General features: G+C 38.8%; 1 protein-coding gene across 1 annotated transcript in view; it reads right to left on the bottom strand.

The window, feature by feature from the left end:
- Positions 1-444: 444 nt before the first annotated feature.
- Positions 445-13,243, bottom strand: part of GALNT2 (polypeptide N-acetylgalactosaminyltransferase 2) — an 89,901-nt gene continuing 77,102 nt past the window's right edge. Inside the window, exons 12-16 of the mRNA XM_030236274.2 lie at positions 10,442-10,534; positions 10,139-10,222; positions 8,247-8,373; positions 4,517-4,636; positions 445-3,300 (exon numbers count right to left, since the gene is read on the bottom strand). Of these exons, the coding sequence (XP_030092134.1) occupies positions 3,145-3,300; positions 4,517-4,636; positions 8,247-8,373; positions 10,139-10,222; positions 10,442-10,534 (580 nt within the window). The 3' untranslated portion in view covers positions 445-3,144. The remainder of the gene's footprint in view (positions 3,301-4,516; positions 4,637-8,246; positions 8,374-10,138; positions 10,223-10,441; positions 10,535-13,243) is intronic.

Genomic DNA, 13,243 nt, shown 5'->3' on the forward strand with positions numbered 1-13,243 from the left:
AATAGATGATCTTGTCCCTGCCCAGGAGCCCATGAGCACAGGCACCCTGAGGGGCTGAGAGCTGCAGCTGCACCAGGCCCTGGCACAGGGATTGCTGGGAGCAAAGGGGGCACAGTGGGGATCTCCAGAAGCTCAGGCCTAGAGGGACAGGAGGGGGAGTGCCTAGACAGTATATTTTCAGGTGACTATACAGTCAGCATTAGCCCTCTCCTCAGTGTAATACAGCTTCTAAAATAAGAATTTCCTCAAAATTACAGTATCAAACACAAACAAAATCTCTTTTCATAAATACAAATATACACCTACATATACACACTTATAGAACAGGGACTTTACGAAGCAACCAAGTGAAATGAAGTGTTTGAAAACTACTTCAACCTACAAGCTCCAGGCAGACTTCTACTGGCTTTACTCAGTTCTATTAACCAGCACACACTTATCTATAAAGCATTCTTCTTTATTTAAGTTAAACAAATTTTCAAGGATGGTTTCCATCTATAAAATGAACAAGTACAAGCTCTGTACAGCAGACTTTTCAAACCAACTGAAAAAAACAGTTTCCAAACTATGTTTTGAAAATCTGCAAAATAAACAGTATCACCATTCTTGTTCTGAAGACGGTAAGAAAAGTTCTCAGGAGACTCCACCACAATTTGCTTCAAGGGCTCTTAATTTATCTTTCAAACAGATGAATTTCTTCAGCATTAAAAACCCCTAAAATCACAGTAAGTAACTTTGGCACACTGTCATGTAAACATAACAAAAGGATACCACTTCTTGTCTGTTCTCTCAAAGAAAAGCATACAGCTCCTACATTAAAACCCCTATGCACAACATCCATGGGGAATTACTGAAAAGATATTTCTACTTTATGAATATTGCAGTCATTAAAGACTAAAGCGATGGAATATGGATTTTTTTTTTAAATTTCTTTTCACTAGCAATTCAGATTCAGAGATAAGAGGCAGGTCAATATTCAGAGTTGCAGCTGCTGATTTCAGTTAGTACCACCCTCAATCAGATCAAAGCTGTGAATGGAAATACCTCCACGGTTGAGGCTGAGTGCTTGGGTTTTTTTAACTTCCTTTTAAATTCTGTTTTCCAAAGCCTCAAAAAACTGGTTTGCTGCTGAGCTCGTATTTCAGCATTTGTTTTCCAAAACATGAAGGCATCTATTGCTATGTTTATGAAATACGTTCTTCAAGTTCTCAGCTAGGTCAAAAGGCTACAGGGAGAGACTAAAAGCTGAAAATAGTTTATCCACTGGCCTTTAAAACAGGCAAGTTTTGGAGAAAGTGGATTGTGGATAAGCAGAGAAAAAGTATTAATTATTTATTTCAAAAGTCAGATGATGATGGATGGGTAAAACTGGATTTAAGGGCCCCATCCAAAAGGTACCTGCAGGTCATAACTTCAGACAGGCAAGGTATCTATGGGCACAGTGAAGCCACCCTGCCCATGAGAGTACCATCTCTACACCTGATGCACAGGTACAGCCAAGGGAAAATAAAAAATCAGGAACTACTCTACTTCCAGGACAAAGAAAGAGGGGAACTGTAGCGGCATACTACAGTACAGCAGATGTTTTTCATCTCCTTATGATCAACCCTTATATTTTCCCAAGATCCATCTTTCCAAAACCACTTCCTGGCATTCCATGTCTGCACTAATTGTTGTCAATGCTGTCTTATTAATACTTTTTTACCTTCCTTCTCATTTAAAAGCTCATTGAAGCATTTGCTTTTAATAAAAAAGTATATAGTCTATGCAAACATAAGAAAGGACAGGTCAAAGTTGGGGTTACCTTTGACAGCATTGTTTTATAAAAATGACATCAGCTGGACTGAAGCTGCAAAATGCACAAGTTCTATGGTTAAAAACACATAGGCTATGTAGGTATCCAGGCTGATTCCCAGAGTCAAGCCTGAATTCATTCAAAAGCTACATTTAAAGAAACAAAATGGAAGAAAATTCCCCAGTAGTAGGTCTATAAATTAAGCAAGTGCAATTCAGAGATATTACATAGCTGCTCATCCTTGCAAATTAAAATTCAGATCTTGTGCTGTTGTCAGTGGTGTTTCAATTCTAACTTATTTCTACAACTCAAAAGGGGAGTTCGAGACAATTTTTTCCTCATTAGGGCCCAGAATAAAACTCTGATGAAACAATACACCTGCACAAAAGCTCTGTGCAGTTTATATAATTTTGTAACAAAGGAAAAAATATTTTAAAGACAAAGTACTACAGAAATGATCAACACAAATATAAAGTACAGGTTTAACATTATCCAGAGCACGGGTGATGAATTCCCAAGCTGGAATGAATGATCCAAGCAATCATCTGGGCAGATGCATTAACTTCCTCTGCTATTTTCTTTCTCCTCCTGAGTTTCATGATCTCCAGCGAGGGTGAAGTGTTTAGAAGATCCAGTTTGCAAAGCAAAGCATCCAGTGTTAGCACGGACATCACACCCAGCAGCACAAAATCCGCACCCTCCGAGTTTCTCTCTCCTAGCACTCCGATCCAATTTCTGCTTATACAGATGTCAATCACTTTGTTGATAATTATAGGATGATGAAAACTGATACAAATCATTGGGAGCTGACAATATATATACTTTCATATATTTATATTTAGAGTCCATCATAGAAAAGTTCATATTCAAATTACCAAGTACACACAGGAGAAAAAAAAGAAACTTCAAAATGACACTTCTGGTTCTGGAAATGACAAACCATGACTTCTATTCCAATGGAGTTTTCAAATGACCTTCTCCTAGTAATTTTTCCCACCCTCCCTCCCACACTGTTCCCCACAGATGTTTCTTCAGATCCTTTTGTTTACAATACGTCAGTTGTTCCTAGAGTTAATTATCTGCTGTGCAAGTAGTAGCTGAAGACAGAAAGGAACAGTTGAAGTCTGCAGCACAATTCCTTCTTCCTGTGAAGTAATGCTCAGTGACATCTTTGCAGTGCTCCAAGTCCCCTGGATCCCTGGTGTCTGCTTCAGCACTCTACTTTCAGATAAAGGTGGAATACTGAGGTATATAAGTTCCGTGGAAAGTTTTAAGAAATACATCAGTAATTCAATCAAAACTTTGCCCAATGTTTTTCAGTTGAAACAGCACTTTGCTTGTAAGTCCTTCTACTGCTGCAGATTAAGTGTGAACTTCCACTGCTGTGACAAAGAAGGATTGCAGATCTCAACGGTGAGACCACCATTTTTGGCATTTCGGCTGTCTAGACAGAGGTTGCTGCCAACGTGCCTCAGTTTAGAATTGCTTTCAATTTGTTCCCATTTCTGGAAGAGAAAATACAGTTATTGACCTGGAAAAGCAGGAAAAAGGAAGAATTCTACATCATGTCCTTTGCAGTCTTCATAAGCTTCCCTGGCTTGTGCCTGGAAATGTGTACAAACTGCAATAATAGGAGCAGTTTAGATGATTCTTGAGTAAGAGTATCTAAGTTCTGGCAAGCCTTGCCAGAGCAGCTGTTCTTTCTGCTAACACTCTGCAAGAAACAGAATACACCAAAATATTCCCTCTAGTTCAGAACTTCTCAAATACACTGTCTCACCTTGTTACCTGTGTGACACCTTTGGTCTGAAGAAAAAAATGAGAATCAAAATCCATCCCCATACCCCTACAATGGTGAGCATAGAGAAGCAAGAAGCACATTCACTATAGACAACTACAGAAATCCAGAAATTTGTCAGACACCTTTCAATTCTACAGAAGATAAGGTATCTGTGCTGTCAAAAGTTTTGTCCAAGATGATATCAAGGACAGAATAAATCCCAAATTCAGCATAAAAAAAAAAGGGGGGGTGGTTTCTCTTGTATGTCTACCATATTATGCCTGTAAACCTTATCAAGAAAATTTTGCTTCCTTAGTTTCCTTCTCTGAAAAGCGGCAAGAATATTCCTTCCTTCATCAATAAACAGTGTTTCAGCTACCTGTCTGAAAAAACAGATATAGAAGCAAGGAAGCTGGAAGATGATCAGAACTGATGACTGAGCAGAAAGAGATGAGTTGTTCCATGACTAGATCAAAAAGATGGTATGACTCTGCAAATGTGAATTTCCTCAGGCATGGGAAATTGATGAAGTTACAATGCTGCATTGATAAAAATTAATTTAAGGATTTCTAGTGCTGCTCTAAGCAGGCCACAACTGAAAAGAAGGAAAGCCAAACCACATTCTTCTGAGAAACAGCATAGATAATATTCAAACTTCTCTGAGTGAGACCTTTCAAAAAGACATTGTGGAATACACAAACTCTTCCAGAAGATGCACGAGGCAGTTAAACCCTGTTACACATCAAAGGGTGAAACCTTTACACAAGGCCCTGCTGGGATAAAGCTTATTCTGCCTTTATGAGAGCATGAATCCTAGCTTCACACACACAAACAACAGTAAAAGTAGAGCCTATAGAAGCTATGACAGATCACCAGTACTTTGTTTATTCACCATCCTTGTCTACCCCACTGTTTGCAGAGTGCAGTCATGACATACTCACCTGTCTGCTGTCGTTTTCCCTACAGCCCTGAAGTTTTATTAGTGAACCAGGAGCTCTGTCCACAACAGTAAGGCACAAATCCATGTGTTTCACTGACTTGTCCTTTGTTAAGGCCCATTCCTACAAAAAGGAAGAAACAAAAAACGTACAAAATTGTGTATGTTAACACATGCTACCTCAAGTTAAAATCCTACAAATAGCTATGTACTGGCATTAGAACAGTTCATTGCTTCCTACAGGGCAGGAGATGAAAAGTCCATTTCAAACTAATTCAAATTGCTTCGGTGTCCCCCCATCAGCTCAGGGCTGCGCTTGCTGTTTGCTCCCTCTGCTGGCTTTACACAGCTGCTGCGGGCAGTCACACGGGGCCTCGTGGGAGATATTCCTCCAAATGCCTATTTAATTAGGTATTTATTTTCATATGTGTGTGTGTGTTTGTATTACTCCTTTCCCTTTCTTCGGATTTCTAAATTTGTAAATATATATATAAAATTACATACATAAAAGCTTGGTCTGCAGCACCACTGGCCACCCTGCCCACAAACTGAACAAAGCACATGGACCACAGTGAGGAAACAGCAGTTCTTCGTACAATAAAGAACACCAGAAAGCAATACACAAAAGGGACAGAGAGAATGTTCCCTCCCATCCAAGGCATGATGTACAACAGAATCTCTGTTAAATGTATTTAAATATGCAACTCTTAAATAGAGAGCAAAGAGAAGCTGTTCTGTATGTACTGCTGCCCAGCCTGTTTGATCTCAGCATCTTTTCACCCAGAGCCTCATCTTGCACTGATGTTCAGACTCTCTCCATATGCCTCTCTCCTTTCAAGTTTGGTCTCCAGGGTCCACACTGGTGTCCATTTGTCTAACTATCCTTTGAGGAAAGAAGCCACTTGATTAAAGCCAGGCTAATGATCCAAATCATGCTTATAAACTACTTAAAAGGGCATGATTAGCTTCTCTCAAGCAACTTAAGAGGATTTAGTGTTGCATAATACAAAACCTTAGACATACAGGGCCAAGCCTGTATGTTAAATAACATTTAAATGTTATTTTGCATGTAATCAGTGTTTCAGAAATAAAAGAAATGTATAATTACTTTGATACTCAGCAGATTTAACAATTATTAAATCTCTTTGGGAAGAGATGCTCAGAACACTGTCAGAATTTGCAACCCAAGAGATTACTTGTAATCACAATCATACAGGTCCCAAGCCACTGGATGGGTACTGTATTCTGCAAGTACTAGAATGATGACAACTGTGGAAAACGAAGTAAAACCAGGACAAATCTGTGTATCCCTTTGTCTTCTCAACTCTTAAGCTGATAACTTCTCCTTTTACTCTCAGTATGCTAAACTCAGATAACAGCAAAATTACTTGCCTTCTCAGTTCTGTCCAGTTTGTAAGACGGAAACAAGAACCATTAATGTATAATAAAATATTAATAGCCACTTTTTTTAGCCACAACTAAAGGAATTAAGCAAATTCTTTTCAGAGCTTATCAGGAATTACAAATGGCCCTGATCTCTTCCCTGGTAAGATTTATAGAGAAAAATGACAGTTGAAAATACTACCAGGGATGTAGTATAACTTGCATCTGAGAACCCTGCAGTCAGAGTTAGAGCCTTGAAATTATTGCCTTTATTACCCTTCCATCAAAAAGCTGTATGAGCCCCAGCCACAACAGAAATTATGCAAGAAATTAACACTTTTAAAAGCCAAACTACAGCTGCTTCATGAAAGCTGAGCTCTGTTGCTGGAAACATCTACATGATGGCCTCTCATGTTACAAGACAGTGTATGGATACTTTCCTCCACAGGTCAGTAACTATAATGGAGGTAAGATGGAACAAGTTCCACTACAGCAGAGGAGGATTTGTAAGCAGTGTATATGCTCAGGGCACAGGCTGGAAATTGGATAGCTTTACTGCAAAAATCAGAATATCTGAGAAAATCTGTGCCAAATCAGAAAAAAAAAGTTATTATATAAACTAACCTGAAACCTTCCCCTTGAACATAAATGCATTTGGTTTTACCTTTAGCTCTTTATCACAACCATCATATTTGCATATTGTCAAGCACACCACCAGTGATTCAGCCCTCTGGAGGTGCACAACTACCACTGAGTTCTACCAATCTGGAGGAGGGGAGAGCAGGAGAAAAAGGGGGCAGAAATCCCATTTTTACTTAGGTTTTGCATTTTAAGTTGTGTTGAACATAAGACAGAGTACACTCTTCAAGTTATAGAAGATTGCCACAGCCTGTAATGACCTTAGCTCCCCGAAAAACCTCCCAATAAGAATGAGGTGCAAAACACAAAGTACAGATCTAAAGACTGTGGTTTGTTCCCTATCGCTCTCCTCCCATGCTGTCATTTTTTTTCCAATCCAATACGAGTTCTGCTTGGACATAAAACCTGGGTTTGACCCATTCTGCCTCTTAACCTGTCTGAATGTCCTCTCAAAGGTATTTGTTCAGAGCAAGTGCATAGTGGTTTGTCAAGGTCAGTGCCACAGAAAAAAACAACAAACATAGAAAGCAGAGGGTCAACTTCAGGGGAGGGGAGTTTGAAAAAGGAAGATAACTTTGTGTATCTACACAGAATACACAACATCAGCAGAAAATTCTAAGATTTCTGCTCCAAGGCACTTGTGACACATCTACCCTTTCTCCCAAAAACCCCACTGTGATTTCTGAAAAGATGAGAGTACTTTCATAAAGGTAATTGAAAAAGCTTCCACAGATAAAGTCTCTTTAATGACAGGGAAAGAAGGCATTTCTCACATGTTGATTTGAATGATTTGTAATCATACATCTTCCAGGAAATTACTTCATTTTAGGCTTCATCTTATTTTAGGTTTTCCCCCTTCTAATTTAAATTAGAGCAAACTTCTGACACTCATTCAAGAATAGTTTTTAATTGGTCAGCCTTCTATTTTAACAGCTGTACTTGACACATGAATATTACATTTGATTTAAAGTCAGGTTTAATCTGACAAGGATTTAGTGACAAAGCAGCACACAAAGGAGTGAGAACCTCTGCGTGTATTCCATGAATGATAACTAAGTCACAACTGCATAAATAGATTCTTTGAAATAATTAATGCTCTCATTTAAAGATCTGACACATTTACAATTAGTTTAGGAGTAGGATTAGAAAGGATTTGTTAAAACACTCCCCTTACTGTGAGTGAACATTTAGGCACCGCTGTTTTCTAGAAAAGCCAAATGGGGATTTATGACAGATTTTTTTTATACTCCACTATTGCAAACTGTAAATGACTAACAGTGCAGCAGAGCAAAGCATTCTTTTATTTTGCTGATCTTACACCATTTGCTTAATGCAACCCAAATATTTTCTTAAGTAAAAATCACCCCCAAAAAATCAAACGCACCATTTCATTGGAAAATGCTTTCTATGCAAGTACAAAACCCCTGGGAAGGAAGCTATGGACTCTAGTGCAAAAGCACATATTAATAGTGACTAAGGAAGGGGATAATGTGGTGCTCACTGAATGAATCTCTGGGCTCAGATTCTAATCCTGAAAATGCAAAATTATATTTGAGGGAGAAGCTTTTTGGCCCATCTGTAACAACAACCGGTGTGCTGGTTTGGATTCATCTTTCTCTCACCAATACACAGTAACTGCTTGAATTTAAAAGTTTAGCTTCACTTTCTTTCTTAAGACTTACTGTAGAAAGCAAAATTATTGGCATACAGACCTGGTTTCCCCCGGCATTATGACATTCATAAACTCCAACAACACCATCTGCAAAATGGCCCAAAGTGTCAAGGCAATTGGTACCCTGCTGCAAAGCCCCAAAGGCTATATCTTGATGATCAGGTACCCTAAAACAAAACCAGAAATATCTGCTTGATTCAGTTCAGGGTTTGTTTGGCAGGTTTTTCTTAGTTTTTTTTTTTTTTTTTTAACTCCTTGTTTATAAAAATACTCAGAATATTTTTAAGATGAGAGGTTAAGGACAAGTGATGACTACCATGTGAAAATCTCAATCATCTTTTGAGGGCAGGCAATTATTTAATCATGAATTGATCAAGCATGAGTAAACTTGCAAGCTTACCACACACACAGTACCAGAAGACTTGTACCAGAGAAGGAGGGTGAACATACAGACTTGGCACAAAAATCAAATCAAAGATGACTTATCATTTAAAGTGACTCAAAGCTTAGTGTTATCAATTAGCTCATTTGTCTTTTCAGGCAACATAGCTTGTGGCAGAAATAGGACACTACCTGTTTCTCAGGCTGTTTTTACTGAAATGTTAAAAAAGGGGTTAGGAATTGGGGAAAAAAAAAAAACCACCAAAGTTTTTCTGGTATCTATTTTCTAATGGTTGCACATGAAGTACACCCCTAGCATGGAAACACCTAAGTCCATTCAGCAAAGCACAGCTGTGGGTAGAGCCCATGCGTTCACGTTGAACAGTAAAACAAGGGCATATCAGAGCCTTTAAAAACTCCAGACTATAATATGAGTATAATAATTCAACCCAGCAGAATGAGCACATGAGGGATGACAGAACAAGACAACATTACGTGTATGTAATGCTTATGGTAGTGCATTTTCCAGAAGAGACATTTTTTTTCACAGATTAAACAAAACCAAATATCCTCTGGCACTGTTAAGAGAAAATAAAGGAAAACTTACTTCCTCAGTATCATCTTGGTTTATGAGACTCATTAGTATGCATGGTTCTGCACATGTTGCACTGGGGCTGTAACAGCTGGTGCTGCTTTTGCATCTCAAGCCTGTATGTCTCTAACAGTTACCTAGCACCACTGACATGAAGTGGCCCCAGGAAAAAAACCTCAAGTATTCTTACAGGATACACACAATATCTTACACCACTACACTAGTATTAGGTTGACAGGCTAGTCAGACTAGTTAGTGGGCTCAGATGTGACCAACATACTTCTTAATGGATCATTTAACCAAAATCTTTCTATCCTTTCGAAAAGTATTTCTCTTCAAGGATTTCTCATTAGCTAGGATGTTCATGTTACAAAAACTGTTTGCAGTGTCATCCCTCACTTCCCTCTTCTCAGCCCTTCCCAGAAGTCAGTGATTATTCAGTGACAAGAGAATAGGAGACAAGAAGGAGTAGGAGACTCAGCTTCTCAGAGCCTCAGACATCTACCCTTGTCTGCCAAACACACGAGGCCCTCTTGTCTGTTGAATGTCATCATTTGTAATGCAACAAGATTCAGTCTCCTCACTTCACTAGGCAGGGGCTTGGGCATAGGCAAAAGCTTTAAAGGGATGACAACAGGATACAGAATATGTGCTTTTGAGTAAATGGCTTGGGTAGGAGACTAACTCCAGGCTCAGGTAAGTTCAGTCCTTTGGACACTCTCCTCTAAAATATTGCAGCTGTAGTTGCCATAAGTAGAAAAGGCAGCTAACTATGGAAAAATTACTTTTTAGGAATAGAACTAATTAAAAAAAGCAAATAAATCTCATGAGGCATTGCATTCATGGATAAAGTAAAACACATCCTTTACACATCCAAGGATTGAGGAAGAGAAACCAATGATTTCTGGGGAGAGCAAAAAGGAAAACACCATATGAACTCTGTTTCAGCCAAAACTCACCGTAATTCAGGATAAACATTTTCAAGATACCACTTAAAGGGTTTGCAGCTAAGTCTCTTTCTGAGCTCCATTCGGCTTTGAATGCTAGAGGAGAAAAAAAAAAAAAAAAAAAAAAGGAGTTTTCAGAGTCAGGCTGTTGTCTTCATATATTTTATGGAATACACAGAAAACTCAAGAACAGTAGAACTGTAGAGATACATGTTAGATATATGTTACAACATCAGATTGAGCATTGCTTTCACCTCAGAAGGTGCTATGTCATGAAGAATTAACAAATAGGACAAAGAAGCACTTGTGACTTACTTGCCATAAGGTACATTCCTGGCTGAAGGCACTGCTGCATAATAGAAATTTTTATACTCGTCCATCCAGACTTCTGCTGCCCTGCGTGTATTTCTAGGGACAATCATATGAAACACATGGGTTATATTTTCTCTATGGTGGAATTAAACCATCCAATTTTCCCTCAGATTGATTTTAACCCTTCCCAGTACTATACACTCAGTTGCCTCAAGTCACGCAGCAGACTCCCTATAAAAGACCCAAGTAATAGAAAACCATTAGAGTAAAATAACTGAAATCAATGCATTTATAATGAAATTTATATCTTTTTCACACTCATCACTGCTTCAGGTTTTCATCCAGAATTTAACATACATCTTTCAGTTCTTTCTGCAAACTTCATGGAATTTATTAGGTTGATGTTTGGTTGATCTTTTTATAAGAGTAAGTTGACAGAAGACAAATTCAGTGAGTGTTCACCTGGATAAAGCAAACTAATTGGAAACAAAAATCTTAACAACTAGCAATATTTAAAAGTCTTTTACATTTTTGAAAACAAATATGCTAACACAGGCAAGATGTAGATATTTTCACTCTTCATTGTATTCCTACCAGTAGAGCACTCAAAGTTCCAAAAAGACACAAGCTGTCACAATACTCTAAGCTATGAAACAAACAAGTCTTCTGTGGCTGAGGTAAGAGGAAATGGTTTAAAATTTGAGAGAGATTGATTATTCTAATAAATGAGAAAAAAATCCTAATCCAAATGTTTTACTTCTAATCAAACACCTCTAACTAAAATCCCTGTATTTATATAATTGGTGTCTTTACATTTCCTTTTGGACTGCAACATGGTCCAATGGCTTTTCCCCTCCCCAGGCTTCCATGTAAAACTCATTTACTTCTACTGTTCATAATTTTATGCTTTGAAAAGTAAGTCTTATTTCATTTGCAACTGCCATGCTCTAAAGCTTACTTTACATCTGGCAGAAAGTTCACCTAAAGCAACTGGAGTGAACTCAGTAAGCCAATAACTTTAATATGATTTTTCAATTCAAAAGACAAAACATAATCAGGATTAAGAGAGGAGGCTTGCAGGTTGCTGAGCAAAAACGGTGTGGGGAATAAAAATTTCACAAGACTGACCTGAATAATTTTTTTGTTTGAGGACAGATTTTTTTCTTGCAAAGATTCCTTTAATTTTTTGTAAGTAAAATCCTGCTAGATTCAGATTAGAAGCTATGTGAATGTATCTTCACCTGCAGTCTCTTAGGCCTGTGTGAGTGTCAGTCACTCAGCCCCTCCTGTCTGCCCAGCAACCAGCTTGGATTCCCAGAGGCCAAACAGATTTTGGTGGTAAGAGAGGAACTACTTTATTTCCCAGGGTTTAACGACCCCAAAGGCATTTTCAAGGCCAGAATGCCTGTCTGTAGCCCACTGGCACATACTCATGGAGGAAGAACAGCTCAGGCTTTGTGTGACACGAATATGAGCACTGTGTAGATGCTGAGAACTGCCTGAACTAGCAAGGCCCTAAAGAACTCAGGGTGCTGAGGAACACAGTATGGGGTGCACCTAATGTTAAGCCAGTTGATGAAACAGCACTGAGAGATCAGAGGCAGCTTTGCTTGGAGCAGACTGGGGCCTGCAAGGCTCGCTGGAGTGCTGGGTTAAGGCAGCACTGGTTACACAAATCCTGCTGGCCACAAGCTGTCCCTGCCCACATCACACAGCTAGGACATGGTGATGTAGTCTCCCTTCCCATGAAACAGGACTCCCAGTCTCTTACCCAAAATTACCAACCTGTTTGGGCTGCCAAAAGGCAGTGCATACTGACTGGCCAGCTAAAAAGAGGACTCCAGAACAAGCTGCCTACAGCCAAGAGACCAACATGGCATAAGCCAACACGTCCCAACTGCACCAGCAGCACAGATTCCATGCACCAAGTTTCTTGGCACCATGGTCCTACACACATGTGTATTATAACGCCCTTTCTACATGGATATCCTACTACCTAGGGTTTCTTATCCTCTCATTGCTAAAATGGATTTTAAGGCATCCCATTATATTGGTTTGACATCCAAGAAAGCTCTTTACAGCACAAGAAAAGCAGTATCTTGGCAACACCCTGAAGATGGAAAAGCTGCAGGAGAGGGAAAACTGCACAGTATATTCATACATTTATTCACTTTTATTAGCCATGCTCCTTGTTATGACACTGTCATTTCAAAACCTCATTAAACTACACCAGTTGCATCCCAAGCTTACATAACACAGTTTAAAAGGTAAAGCTTTCAACCCTCCTGATGCACACTATAAATGTTGGAACAGAGATGTGATGTACTGAGGACACTTCATTGCTAGCTTTTGTTTTCACATAAGTACTATTATTCATTTTTCACTGCAGCATAAAATATACATCTCAAAGAATGGGAAAAAAAGTAAAAAAATACTAGAGTGCCTACTACGCTGAAAAAACCAGAACAGTGACTTTATTTTAGCAGATATTAAATTCAATAAAGTCACCTTGGTGGCATAACTAGCATGGAAGGGAAGAACTACACCCTAAGGAGATTCCTCAGTCTAAAGTGAATCACAAGTCCAAAAATATCAGCAGCTTAGAACATTCTTATGAATTTAAGTACATCTGCACTCTGTGTTGCTTCATGTTAAACAGTTTGGGCTCCACATCCCTTCAAGTGAAAATAAACAATTTTATTTCCAGCTCTTAGCCCACTGAATTTTTAGTCAAGACTTGTACTTCTCCGGCTCCCTGAGCATCAAGATCAAGTCTCTAAACCAAAACCTACAGTGATTCTTCAG

Source organism: Serinus canaria, chromosome 3, assembly GCF_022539315.1.
Source record: "Serinus canaria isolate serCan28SL12 chromosome 3, serCan2020, whole genome shotgun sequence".
Lineage (NCBI taxonomy): Eukaryota > Metazoa > Chordata > Aves > Passeriformes > Fringillidae > Serinus > Serinus canaria.